This window comes from Carettochelys insculpta, chromosome 1, assembly GCF_033958435.1.
Source record: "Carettochelys insculpta isolate YL-2023 chromosome 1, ASM3395843v1, whole genome shotgun sequence".
NCBI classification, from domain to species: Eukaryota; Metazoa; Chordata; order Testudines; family Carettochelyidae; genus Carettochelys; species Carettochelys insculpta.
Genome location: NC_134137.1, coordinates 332697296 through 332712109, shown reverse-complemented (window position 1 = coordinate 332712109; position 14814 = coordinate 332697296). Strand labels below are relative to the sequence as shown.

Genomic DNA, 14814 nt, shown 5'->3' with positions numbered 1-14814 from the left:
CACAGGTTGACTGTGCGCTGTGTGAAGAAAAATTTCCTTTTATTAGTTTTGAACCTACTACCCATCAATTTCATTTGGTGTCCCCTAGTTCTTGTATTATGGGAAAAGGTAAATAATTTTTCTATATTCACTTTCTCCACACCATACATGATTTTATATACCTCTATCATATCGCCCCTCAATCGCCTTTTTTCCAAACTGAAAAGTCCCAGTCTCTCTAGCCTCTCCCCATATGGGACCCTTTCCAAGCCCCTAATCATCTTAGTCGCCCTTTTCTGAACCTTTTCTAATGCCAATATATCTTTTTTGAGGTGAGGAGACCACATCTGCACGCAGTACTCGAGATGTGGGCGTACCATAGTTTTATATAGGGGAAGTATGATCTCTTTTGTCTTATTATCGATCCCTTTTTTAATAATTCCTAACATCCTATTTGCCTTACTAACTGCCGCTGCACACTGCATGGATGTCTTCAGAGAACTATCCACTATAACTCCAAGATCCCTTTCCTGATCTGTCGTAGCTAAATTTGACCCCATCATGTAGTACGTGTAATTTGGGTTATTTTTTCCAACGTGCATTACCTTACACTTACCCACATTAAATTTCATTTGCCATTTTGCTGCCCAATCACTCTATTTTGTAGTTCTACTGTTCTATTTCCCCCAAAGTGGGAGGGGATTGAAGGACACCACTCCCTGCAACTGGCTGGGTAAAGTATCAGAGAAAGGGCTTCTCTGGTACTTGAACCCAAGACATGTCCCACCCAAGGGGGAATCATACCTCTAGAGCAACGAGCCACCCACTTTCCTAGAACTGGAAGGGACCTCAGGAGGTCATCTAGTCCAGTCACCTGCCCTCTTGGCAGGGCCAAGCACCATCCCTGACATCTGTTTGCCCCAATCCCTAAACGTCCTCCACAAGGTTTGAGTTCACAACCCTGGCTTTAACAGGCCAATGCACAAACCACTGAGCTATAATTCCTCCTGTCTTTAAGAGAAGGGCTTGTCTGGGACAAAATTCTAGAAGCACATCAGAAACAATTGGAGTTTATCATGGTTATTTCAAAAGATTTCTAAACAAAAATCAAGGAACTCACAGGATGCATGCTTTTCCATTATTCATAAACATTGATTTACATTTCATCTACTCTGCCTAATATATATCTTCTTTCATTTGTTCTTTGTTTAAATGGTGAGCTCCTTGTGTTAGAGATCTTGTTTTCATACCCATTTGAAGAGCATGCTGCTTGTGCTGCACAAATAAGTAATAGGTTTGCATCTGTAACGTGTTCTTCTGGTACATTGCTTAACAATACAGTACAGATATAGTTTATTTCCTGAGTGCATTTCATATTAATATGGTGTTTTGTTTGTTTAATGCAGTTCATATGGTAAGATGCAACTTGTATTATTGTGCTGTGAGATGTGTGAAATTTCTGATGAGATTAAGTGAATATTAGGCTGAAAAGTATGAGATCTTGAACTGAATCCATCAATCTTTTGGCTCAGTAAAAATATGAAATTCATTATTTATTTCAAAATGGGTCTAACTTCTTTTTTGGATGTCAGAATACCTGACTTTCTGGCATATTAACATTTTTCCACTAATTTAATTTGTCTTCCATGAACTCATTCAGGATTCACAGGACTGATCTGGTTTACTTTTTTATTTTACTTTTTTCTGTGGGGAAGATATGCAGAGTAGTAGTATTTTAGTTAAAAGAAATATGAATTCTAACATGTACTTTATTCACCATACTTAAAATCTTCAACTATTTCTCTTTTCAAAGGAGCATATTGCTTTCAGTTCTTTACTTCTTATTACATAAAAGATTGCAAATGTGGAAATTATCATTTAAATTAATTTTTGCTAGTTACCATCTGATTGATTGATTTATTTGTTGAAATGTAATAAACAAGCAATTATTAGAAGTTGTAAAGAGGACACAAAATAAGTTCATATCAATTATTCTTAGAGAAAACAACCCTATTCATTGCAGAGCTGGAGTTTTATTTTTATAAGAATAATTTTTTTCATTACACAAGTTATTTGGTGTAAGAAAACTGACTAGAAAGCAAATCTGGATAAATTAGCTTTGGAGGTCATTGTTATAGTGATAGAGCCAGTTTAAATATAACCAGAAAAATTAAGATCTTTAGAGCACTCTTCTGGTAAATTAGGTAAACAATATGTGCCTTAATTCTCTGCCATGTCCTGGAGTGTAGCAATTACACAATAGTTAACTGTGCTCCTGTGACAGTTAATTATACACAAGCACTAAGGTAATGTCACTTTATATAATGAAGACCCACAAGTAATTTTGATTTGAAATGGCATTTAGTTCTCCAGAACATTATACAGTGCATTTGTGAATTTCAGTTGAAGATCAAGGTGCAGCTTTGTCATTCGGTTGTATCAAATCAAATAAAATCTGTTGGAATAAAGTGATCATGGATAACTGGAAATAGTTTTAAAATATGTGCATTATAATAGTATGCACTATTGATTGAGACCTGCAGGACTGTTGGTTAGACTGTGATCCATTTCAGCTCTGGTGTTGAACAGTTATTGAAGCAAGTACTCCCATTGAAATCCATGGGAATGCAATAAGTTCTCACCAATATAAATGAAGGTTTTTTGGTAAGATAACTTTATGTGGATCATACAGATTATTTATTGGTGAATAGTTTTCTTACTGAAAATTTGGATTGATTGCTTCTAGTCTGTAATGATACAGTATTATTGCTAGTGGATATCCTCTCTGGACATGCAGCAAAAAGCACAGGAGACATTTGATGGGTTTAGTCAGGCCACAACTTATTATTAAACGTGCGGGTATACCTGGCAGATAACGGTATACAATGCAGATAATCCCATGTTTATTTCTTAATTACCCTGGGGTTTTTACCAGCTCCCCTTCTCTTTTCGTCCAAGTCCCTCCAGCATATCCATTGCCAGGACTTTAGCATACTTGGAGTTGGGGGCTTCCATCAGATCCTCTTTTTTTCTCCTCCAGATCCCTCCAAAAATCCCTTTCAGGGGCATTTTCATACCCCTCCTTTCACCAGGTAGGAGGGTTATGGTGGGCTGTAAGAGTGGGGGGTGGGGAGTTGGCTCCCTACTGTACAAATCATAGGAATTCCCCCACCCCAAATTTGTTCCTTCAATGATCACCTTCATAAGCCATTTTCCAAGTTACTTTTTCAGTCATCGTATACCTTTCCTCTGGAGAGCCTGCACTGAACATCTGCCCTACACATAAATAATGAGTTGCAACAAATGGCCTTCCGCCCATCATGCATGAATAGACCCCTCCCTGATGCCTGCTGTTGGGAACAAGGGGAAAAAAAAACACCACTGCATCCAAGCCAATATGGTGATAAGGGAAACATTTCTTCTCGGGCGCCCCTCAAAGAGGAGCAACTAGCATAGTGCACTCACTAGATCTTGGCCAAATCCAGTATTTTCCACCTGTAGGAGAGGCAGCGTGGGACCTCATTCAGCCTTGGCCTGTGTAGAAAGGAAGGCACTGTGTTGCCCTTTTTCAAACCCTGCATTCACAAAAGATGAGTCATCAACCTTCTTGGTGGTCACTCGATAACAGCTAGGATGTCTTCATGTCACCCTCCTGTTTGTTAGGTCGTTGATGGCCGATCAGCCGAATTCTGGAGCAGCAGACCTTGTTACAGAAGAGGCAGGTGTTAGTACAAGTTGAAGAGGCACAGGGCAGTTTTTGACACTCTTTTCTTCTTCCCCTGTCTGTCATCACTCGTATTGCCCGTCATGCAGCAGCTTTCAACTCTTTCTCCCACACCCTGACCTGCCAGCACTATTCCCTTCTTGTGGGTAGGCCACCAAAGCACCTTTCTGCTTAAAGGTGTAGGCCAGTTTTTATCACACAGCTTTTGCCATTTTTCATTTACTGCATTTGGAAGAACAATGAAGTGTGTATGTGTGTATACATAATACAGTATGTAATTATTCCACAATCTCTAAACAGCTTATGTCAAATGCAAGAAGAAATGTGTTGCTGAGATGAAGAGATGTGTTTCCAACATATTTCTAGAATCTGTGAAACCAAAATAGCAAGATGGTTATAATGAAAAGAAGTTCTTGTTTTTAAATGAGAGACTGATGGATTTAGATAATAGGTAGTAGACCCAAAGCAGCTACCTTTAAATATAAATGATGGGCTATTTGGTACACTTTTCATACTTGCAGAGCAGCTATTTCTTTGCCTTTTCAGCATGCCTTTTATAATCAAAGGGGTCAAATGCAACCAGGGTCTCAATATTATAAAACTGGACACCTATATTGTTAGTATAAATTATATATTTGAAGTTTGAAGAGTAATGTTTGCCTCCACTTAAAAAAATCTGTCAAAAATTTAGAGAGAATTTTATATATATTTTTGGGTTTGAATGGTTTTCTTGTGAGTTCTGACCATGGTCTATCTTGGATTTGATTGTTAAATGTAACCTGTCCCTAATGTCTGGATTTGTGAAGTTCAACCATTGATAGGACAACAGAATATTTTTTTCATGTAACTTTATAAATTTAGAACAATTCCATGCCAGTTCTATATAAAAATCTATCTTTAAAAGTTGCAACACAGCATTATTGCATATGTCTGGGGTCAGCAACACGCCCCCCCCCCACACACACACACAAGGGTGCCAGGAGTGACACACAAACCGATTTTCATTGGCACATGAGGCGGGGGCTCAGTCGCACTCCTCCTCCTCCACACAGCTGGGAGCTTGCTCAAAACCATGCCACCTGTGGATTAAACAAAGACCAGCTAATGCTACCAACCACCGCCTAAATAGTAAAGCTATGCATCTGTATTTGTTTATTAATGAAGCTGTTGTAAGCAGGACTGTTAGTGACTTTAAAAAGCATCATCAGCATTTGAACCATACACAGGGGTCAAAAGGTCAAAGTTGGGCACTCCACTTCAGAAAGGTTGCTGTCCCTTCTCATGTAGAACGCAGTATTGTAAAGTTCCATGATTTATGACATGGAAAATTCCACACAAGTCCAACCCTTTTGATTTTGGTTGTTTTGTTGGATTAAAATTGTCTAGGTCTAGGATTATTCACATAAATTGTTCTTTGTTTATGTATAGGTCGAACAATACCATAATGTGATCTTTCATGGTCCAGAAGGAAGTTTGCAAGACTACATAGCACATCAGATAGCTCTCTATATGAAGGTATTAAACAAGCATACAGAATGAATAATTCTGGAAAAGAGCATATAAAGCTTCCCTAAATCTGTGAATTTTCAAAACAGGAAAAGCAAGTGGCTGCCGGATTCCCCTGTGAAATAGTTAAAGTTGAAGTGAATGCTGATTTTTCCAAGGAGCAGCTTGCAAAGTTATTCATCGATAATGGTAAGATTATTTCAGCAGATTTGATTTTGATAAGCAGAATTCTCCTTCTTAATGATGCTTTTGGAAGACACCTTAAAGCACGATGTATAGCCTAGGGCATATTTTTAATAGAGCACTGAAAATCTCAGAGGTGCCGGAGAAACAAAAAAGGAAAGATGGCAGTCCAAAAATCAGCTCTTTTTGAGTTGTATACCCTTTACGTTACTGGATTTTTAATTGTTTTTTTCTCCTGTCCCCTTTTTTATTTTTTTTTATGTTAGTGAACACCTCAGTTGATTTCAAAGTTCAAGCCTGTTGAATTGGAAATATAAGAACATTGCTACTTTATCATTCCTACTGTCTGAATATGTTAATCTTCTGTTGCTGTCAGCATTTTGTCCAAACAATGAAAACTAGGTTTTCAGAACTTCTTTAGAAGTTGAAAAAACAAGATTGCAAGTATTATTTACTGTAAAAACAAGGAAATTATATATAAAAAGAAACTGGTTTAAAGAAAAAAAATATAGATTACCCAAAATCAACAGAGCCAACAGCCTTTCAACATTTTCAATGAGATAAATGAGCCTGAGACCCAGCAACCAATTGTGCTTTGCCCCCTTATGAAATTTCATTCCCCCATGGGGGTCTGCCCCGCTCTTTACTCAACACCAACCTAGAGCAGTGTTTCTTAAACTGTGTTTAGCAGAACACTGGTATTCCATGAACAACTCGCAGATGTGCCGCAAGTGTCTGCCACAAGGCAGGGGCAGATCTCCAGGGACCAAAGGGGATTAGCCCAGTATACTGCCCACTGCTGACTCTTCCATTGTAGTTCAGATGAACCTCTACCCCTTCCCTCTCATCCACCCCGCCCCTATTCTTATCTGTCTACAGGGACCCTTCCCACAAAAAACTGCTCCTGCACCTAATTGCAGTTTTGTCATAAATGCATTTCTTCACTTTTTGTACAGTATTTGAATATGGGATCATGCTGTTATGCATGAGATTATGGGAACTTATTCCCAGTAAGCTATGTGGATAATTATACATAAGGTAAGAACCAATGCCTTCATTGCCATGGCTACAGTGTCGGATAATTTCTGAGTAGCATCACAGCCCTCACCAGGTCTGGTAAAATATAGATATGAGTAAGGTAAATTTACATAAATGGATGTAATCTATAAATTTTGTCCTCATAGACAAGAAGTTATTATAATTGTACAAAGGGATAGTTAATGTAAAATTAAGCAGGAGTATATATGGCATTCTTTATTGTAATATCTTTCATATAAATAGTCAATAGCACTGAAACATTTTTCAATACTGAGGGTACTAAAAGCCCACCCTCTTACTCTGTCTTTTGCCCCCCCTACCACCCCCCCTCCCAGAACTGGGGCCAGGAGAAGGGCTGTGTCTCCAGGAGTGTTGACCCAGAGTTAAGATTTTGGGTAAGATTATTGTTTTGGGTAGCGGTTTGCCAATCTGACCTAAGAATCTTTAGATTTACCCTCCACCCCACAGCACAGCTATGAGGAGCTACAAGGGCTCTTATCTGGAGATAGGTTCCAGGACCTGCAGCAATCGCATGAACACTGCAAATGATGTGATAGTAGCACAGGATTTATTACACTAAATAATGGAGTTTACAATCAGATATTTAGGGTGGTGATTACATACAGATTAATCCAGCTTGATTAGTTCCATAGAAACTGTATACAAGTACATATACACCTTGAATAACACCATACTTGCTCTCCCTCCTGATGGACTCAAGGAATTGAAGGACCAGTCTTACTCTGTTGCTGATGAGAGGCGAGAGAGTATTGGAGCTGAGGAAACTTTAGAGATTTAGAGGAAGACTAGTACTAGTAGAAAGAGGAAAAGAGCTCTCAGAAAAACAGAACGGACCAGCCCCACCCACTGTTGGCCGTGGAGTATTATAGGTCTGTTTACATCATTTTAGCCCAACCTTTCAAAGCCAAAAATAGACTTCCACATCCTAAGATGTTGAGGGTATACTTACCTGATTGGGGAATGGAACTAACACACCCCTTTAGATATACAGAAGGTATCACATTGCAGCCTCATTAACAACCTTCATAAATGGGTATTAGGAGCAAGATACCACCTAACAGCCCTTGGTGACCTTGGCCTCCATTGTGCAATAAACAAGATGGTGATCCGATGGAACCATGATATCTTGACACCAGACAAGATAAAAATGCCATCTACAAGCTAAACTCAAGTCTGGGAACACAGTTGCCCTCCCCTTTATCTATGTCTGTCTGGAACTGTCCAGATGCCCATACCTACCTAGCTCAAGTGTATGATCTCTGTAGGCCTCTTGCATTCCTACTAAAATGGAATAAAACAATGAAAGACAGAAGGAATAGCAAATAATGTAGGTTTAGGCTACATGAATAAGATATATAATATAAATTAGCATACTCTTCTAGGCTACACAACAGGGGACCCAGAGAGAGCTAAGGGGGATGATGCTGGGGCCACATCTGTGGACAGGCACGGTTATAGGATAGGTGCGGGAGCAAAGGCCCAGGTGCAGAAGCCTGGGTGTGAGGCCAGTACTGGAGCTTCAAGTGCAGGGGGACAGCTGACATCGGGTGTGAGATGGCAGATGGAGCCCCAGGATCAGAGTTGTCAGTAGAGTCTTAGGTGTGGGGTTGGGAGCCTATGTGTGAGGCTGAAAGAAGAGCCCCCTGAGGGGGCCAGCAGTCAGGACCCTGCATGGAGGACCAGAAGTGGAGGCCCAGGGATGGATACAGGAGCAATGGCCTGTACAAAATTCTGGTGGTGCTGCAGCACTCCCCATATCCCTAGTTTCTGTACCTGTATAAATGGCATTCAAGAGAATTTTGCAAAGTTACTACAAATAATACAGTAGAGTTTGACACACACAAGTGATGGTGAACTGGAGATATGGAAATGCTGTCTCGCTTTACCAAAAAAAAAAAAATTGTGCCATCAGTGACCAGATTGTATGGAGAAGCAGAAGAGGCAGGAGTAAATAGTTTGGCAGCTAAGGAGAGACGTGACCTGTGTTAACGGGTGGATGAGTTTACAGAATTCTAAAACAAGTGAACAGTTTTAAACTGGAGCTTGAAATTATTGGGGAGCCAGTGGAATTGTTTCAGGTTAGGGGATGATGTGTTTATGAATAGAAGCCTTCTGCACATGCTGTAGCCTGAACAACTAGGATTCAGAAAAAGTATACAAGTCCTTAAAGTGACAGAAGATTAAGGCCTGAAGATTTCCAAAGAAGTAGCATCAATGCAAGATTTTAAGTGGATACCTTTGTGAAGATGATAAATACTTTTGAAATATGGAATATGTAAGAGGAGAAACATTTCAAGTTATGATTTTTATTAAGGTTAGGTCATATGCACTGTCCTCATGAATGGAATAATCCCAGCTTTAGGAAAAGCAATTTAGGAAAGTGGAAGCTAATTAAAAATGCATAGATAAAAGACTAGCCTCGTGGTGCGTAACAGGGGCCTGTAAAAGCATTTGCAGCTGTTCAAGAGGCAAAGTACAAAAGTAATGGATAAAAGATTAATTTTCAACATTGAAATAAGTACATGGAAATAAGGATCCATATTAGGACTGATATGATTTAAATATATTTGATGGTGATCTGGGGGGCAGGGGACAATAAAGTTGTAAAATTGTGCTTAACACATTTATTTAGGTTAGACAAAAGTGCAGGTTGTGAGAAACTTCAAAATAGCCAAGCAAAATTAGGTGATGTAACAAAATGACAGCTGAAATTCACTTTTAGACAGTAGTTGTTTTGTTGTTTTATATGTATATTGCAGTAGCACATAGATGCCTCAGACTATGGAGCCCTTCTGCAAGGTACCATACAAATATACACAGAGTTTATGGTCTAACAAGACAAACAGCAACCCAAGTTTAGGCAAGATTTTGAGGAGTTAAAGGGGCTTTGAAGTAGCACAGTTTGACACTTTGAAGTTGGCGGTGTGGGTGGGGCAGTAATTATTCACCACAGCACTTCATTTGTAATGTCCCATCACCCTGATTAACATGCTCCCTTCAAAATTAGGGGCAAGTGTAAACCCAGCCTAAATGTTGCATAATCCGTTCCATTTGTACTATTTTTCCAATACTTTTAAAAGACAAACCTTAAAAAGTGTTGCTCAAGCAGCATGTTAGTGCTGAATGTAATATTTGTAAATAAAAAAGTGGGTTGCAGAAGTAGATATTAACATGTTCTTTTTGTTACAGCCTGTTTGGTTCCAGTGAAACAGCTGTCTGTAAGCAAGAAAACCATTGTGATTCTAGAGAATCTGGAAAAAGTTTCATTATTTGATTTATTGGGAGACTTTCTGGAACCTCTTGAGAATCGTGGTTCTGAAAACCCTTTCACTTGTCAAAAAGGTATTAAAACCAAAGTTGGGTAGAGAAATATTTTTTATAACATTAGTTTTAGTATAATGAATGTGTGGAGAGTTTGTTTAACAGCATAAAATTCTATAGTTTTATTTACGATTTCAAGCTGTTTTCAATTGCATGTGATTTAATGTTAATTTTAATTTGTAATTTAATTGTATTTGTTTCTAATTTAAGCAATGTTGCTTGCCTTGAACAGTCCTGTATATAGAAAGCTTTAATTATTGCAGTAAAATGTTTTTGATTTATTTTTAGCAGACGGTGTGTCTGATACATACTATTTTCATGAGAACTGCTTTCTAATGGGGACAGTTGCAAAGTCTCATCTCCAAGGTTCTGACTTATTGGTTCAGCAGCATTTCCGCTGGGTTCAACTAAGGTGGGACGGGGAACCAATCCATGGCTTGCTTCAAAGATTCTTCAGAAGAAAAGTTATAAGTAAGGTAGGAACCACTGTTACTTACTTCAGTATTTTGTTCAGAATAAAGCATGCAGTGCTGTTGCTGAAAGAATAGCCAGGAAGATAGTGAATTATCAGAAAAAGTAATCCTTTCATTTAAAAAACTTATGAGCATATGTTATCGTAATTATTTCACACAAAAACAACACTAAAATAACCATGTTAAAAAATATTAGAAACAAGAGAAAACCAGTTTGAAGGTAAATGTACCATGTCTGTAAATATACTTAATTGGCGTGACCTCACTTCATTGGCCTAAAGTTTACCACAGACAGCAGTAAGGATAGTTGCTTTCTCTTTGCAAATACACTATATTAAAAAGGTCTCTTTGAAGATATTTATAACCTGTAATTGTACATTGCAATAGAACATAAAGCAAAAATAAAAGCCTTGTCCCAAAAAGTTTACCATCTAAAGATGTAACAGATGAGTGTTTACATTCTAGACTTAACAGAACAAAAAGGTTTTCAGAAGCTATTTGAAAAAAAAAGGAGAGTGTAGCAAACATTGCAAAAAAAAGTTAGCATCCTCCTGGGGTGTATTGGTAGGAGTGCTGTAAGCAAGAAACAAAAAGTAACTCTTCTCCTCTACTTCATGCTGATTAGGCCTTAACTGAAGTATTATGTCCATTTCTGGGTGCTACACTTCAGGAAAGAGATTAACAAATTTGAGAAAGTCCAGAGGTGACCATTAAAAATTATTAGAAGTCTAGAAAGCATGACATATGAGATGAGATTGAAAAACTGTGTGTGTTGAGCCTCGAGAAGAGAGCACAGCATTTTTCAAGTACACAAAAGGTTTTTACAAGGAGGAAAGAGAATAATTTTCTCCTTAACCTCTGAGGCTAGCAGTGGGCTTAAAAAGCAACAAAGTTTGGACATTAGGGCCGTGTCTACACGTGCCCCAAACTTCGAAATGGCCACGCAAATGGCCATTTCGAAGTTTACTAATGAAGCGCTGAAATGCATATTCAGCGCTTCATTAGCATGCGGGCGGCAGCGGCACTTCGAAATTGCCGCGGATTGCCGCCGCGCGTCTCGTCCAGACGGGGCTCCTTTTCGAAAGGACCCCGCCTACTTCGAAGTCCCCTTATTCCCATCAGCTCATGGGAATAAGGGGACTTCGAAGTAGGCGGGGTCCTTTCGAAAAGGAGCCCCGTCTGGACGAGACGCGCGGCGGCAATCCGCGGCAATTTCGAAGTGCCGCTGCCGCCCGCATGCTAATGAAGCGCTGAATATGCATTTCAGCGCTTCATTAGTAAACTTCGAAATGGCCATTTGCGTGGCCATTTCAAAGTTTGGGGCACGTGTAGACGTAGCCTCGGAAACTTTAGGAAACTTAGTTTGGACATTAGGAAAAGCTTCCTCAATGTCAGGTTGTTAAACACTGGACTGTGTTGCTTCGGGGCTTATGGAAACTGCCTCATTGGGGAATTTTAAGAACATTTTAGAAAACATCTGTCAGGGATGGTCTAAATCTTTTGGGCTTCAGAACCACATTAGGGTTCTGAAATTGTATGGAGAGCCAGGTAATGGAGGCTGTGCCTCTGCAGACAGACATGTCCTGGTCTCCATCCCCACCCATCTGCTGGGGACCCCACTCCCTGTCCAGCCCTTCAGCTGCCACTGCTATCCTCTGCTTCACGCCCTCTTCTCCCACTGTCCCCATAACTCCAGCCACCTAACCAATCCCTGTACCTTTTTAAAATAGAAAAATAATTGAATCTAAAAGTTGCACATGTGGGATGTCATACTCACTGATGCCACTTGTGCTTAAAAGGCTGTCTTTTAGTTGGATAGGCTGCAGGCTTCCAGATTATACCTGGAGAAAGCCCTAGGACTGGTTTTACAGTGATGACAACTAGTTTGGGTAGCAGGCCATCAACTGGAGAGAATGGCCACACTGCATTACTTTGGGCCTGTGTCTTGTTCTATAGTCCCTCCTTTGGAGGGAAGAGAAGGAAAAATAGCCTTTCTTAGACAACTTTCACCTCAGTAGTTGGCTTCAGGGGACCTCAGTAATCAGCACAGAACTTTTAGTTTCAACAGTGTCAGAAACTAAGGGTTCTAATCCAATTTTCAGCAAGCTGCAAAAGCTGAAGAGTTTAGCTAGCCTGTGACTGATTAACAATAGCCTGCCAGCATCTGCTTCTGAAAGGTTCCCCATCTGCTTCTGACTATGGATGGTCATTGATCATATGGGGACCCTGTCCTTGACAGCTTGATTCCTGATATAACAGGGATCCTTAGTACACAGAGAATCCCTGTGAGGGTTCGGTATGTACCTCTCATTTTGTGTGAAGATTGCACTTTTTTTTTTAATTCAGGCAGTTGTTACTTGCTGTTAGCTTTAAAATTACAGAATCATAAATTAATGCTGTATAACATTCTGCATAATTGTTAATGAAAGCAAATTTTTAATATGCTTCTCATTTCCTGGTGATCTAATTTTTTTTCTCATAATTTGTTTTAGAAAATGAGTCTTAATAAAGCATCTAGTACAACTCTGTTCAAATCAATGATCTTGAAAACATAGTGGCTACGTCTACACGTGCACGCTACATCGAAATAGCTTATTTCAATGTAGCGACATCGAAATAGCCTATTTCGATGAATAACGTCTACACGTCCTCCAGGGCTGGCAACGTCGACGTTGAACATCGACGTTGGGCAGCACCACATCGAAATAGGCGCTGTGAGGGAACGTCTACGCGCCAAAGTAGCACACATAGAAATAAGGGTGCCAGGAATAGCTGCAGACAGGGTCACAGGGCGGACTAGCGCTTCCGGGGCAACAGCTAGCCGCTCCCTTAAAGGGCCCCTCCCAGACACACGCAGCCTGCACAGCACGCGGTCTGCAGAGCCATAGGCACGCACACCTCGAGCGACGCAGTCATGGACCCCCAGCAGCAGCAGCCAGAGGTCCACCCCCAGCCACCCCTGTAGGAGCAGTGCTCGCCCTGCTCCATGCCATGCAGGAGGCAGCTGAGCACATCCTTGCCACAGAGGAGGAGCTGCCCACAGGAGAGGAGGACACAACCCCCAACCCTGCAGCACCCCCCGCCCCGCCTCATACGCCGCCGGCTGTGGAGCTACCCCACCAACACCGACTGGTGGGAGCGGCTGGTGCTCGCAGAGTGGGACGACGACCGCTGGCTCCAGAACTTTCGCATGAGCCGGCAGACATTTCTGGAGCTATGCCAGTGGCTCACCCCCACACTGAGGCACCAGGACACCTTCATGCGGCATGCCCTCACTGTGGAGAAACGGGTCGGCATCGCTGTCTGGAAGCTGGCCACTCCAGACAGCTACCGATCCGTGGGCCAGCAGTTTGGCGTCAGCAAGGCCACCGTCGGGGCTGTCCTCATGGAGGTAAGAGGACCCACGGGGGGAGGGGGAGGGGGAGGGGGAGGCAGCTCTGGCAGTGGAGGGGAGGGGAGAGGAGGGGGGCCCTGGCAGGGGAGAGCCACACACACCCTGCACACCCCTCATTGGTGCTCTCCCATGTGCTTCCCCTGCAGGTCGTCCGTGCCATCAACACCCTGGTCCTCCACAGGCTCGTGAGGTTTCGGGACCCGGATGCCGCCATCACAGGCTTTGCCACCCTGGGCTTCCCCAGTTGCTTCAGGGCTCTGGATGGGACCCACATCCCCATCCGCGCCCCGGAGCACAGTGGAGGACGCTACTTAAACCAGAAGGGCTACCATTCTGTGGTCCTCCAGGCCTTGGTGGACAGCTGGGGCCGTTTCCTGGACATTTATGTGGGCTGGCCTTGCAGCACCCACGACACCCGGGTATTCCAGAACTCGGGCCTGTGCCGCCGGCTGGAGGCGGGGACCTACATCCCCCAGCGAGAGATCCCTGTGGGGGACACCACCATGCCCCTCTGCGTCGTCGCAGATGCGGCATACCCCCTCCGGCCCTGGCTCATGCACCCTTACACGGGCCACCTGTCAGCCAGCCAGAAGCGCTTCAACCTGCGCCTGAACCACGTGCGCCAGGTGGTGGATCACACATTTGGGCGCCTCAAAGGGCGCTGGAGGTGCCTCCTCACCCGCCTGGATGCAGGCCTCACCAACATCCCCTGGGTTGTGGGCGAGTGCAGTGCCCTGCACAACCTCATGGAGAGCAAGGGGGAAGCCTTCTTTCAGGGCTGGGCTGTGGAAGCTGGCAGGGCCGATGTGCAGCCACCCGCTGCCCCCAGTCGCCAGGTGGACCCCGAAGGGACCCAGGTCCGGGAGGCCCTGCGGGCCCATTTTGATGAGGCCGCGGGGTGAACGCTGGCAGGCCCCCCACTGCCCCCCCGCATCCTCCACAACACTCCTTGCCCCTATGCCCACACCACAGAGCACCTAAGAGCACACCCCCCCACACCTTTCTTGAAAAGAAATAAAACCAGACATTTGTTTGTGAAACCAAATCTCTATAGAGAACTCTCCTTATTATTAATCTCTTAACTAACTACTATGTACAGGTCGAATAAATATTTTACACACACACACACACACACACACACACACACACACACACACACACACACACACACATAT

The 14814-nt window shown here is 42.4% G+C and overlaps 1 protein-coding gene across 3 annotated transcripts in view; it reads left to right on the top strand.

Moving 5' to 3' along the window:
* The window catches only part of CTTNBP2 (cortactin binding protein 2), a 171494-nt gene that overhangs the window by 118079 nt on the left and 38601 nt on the right, over positions 1 to 14814 (top strand). For 2 of the 3 annotated variants that reach the window (XM_075014941.1, XM_075014960.1), the window contains exons 13-16: positions 5132 to 5218; positions 5299 to 5398; positions 9641 to 9793; positions 10061 to 10248. In XM_075014941.1, the coding sequence (XP_074871042.1) occupies positions 5132 to 5218; positions 5299 to 5398; positions 9641 to 9793; positions 10061 to 10248 (528 nt within the window). The remainder of the gene's footprint in view (positions 1 to 5131; positions 5219 to 5298; positions 5399 to 9640; positions 9794 to 10060; positions 10249 to 14814) is intronic. The other variant, XM_075014950.1, reaches the window with a different exon arrangement.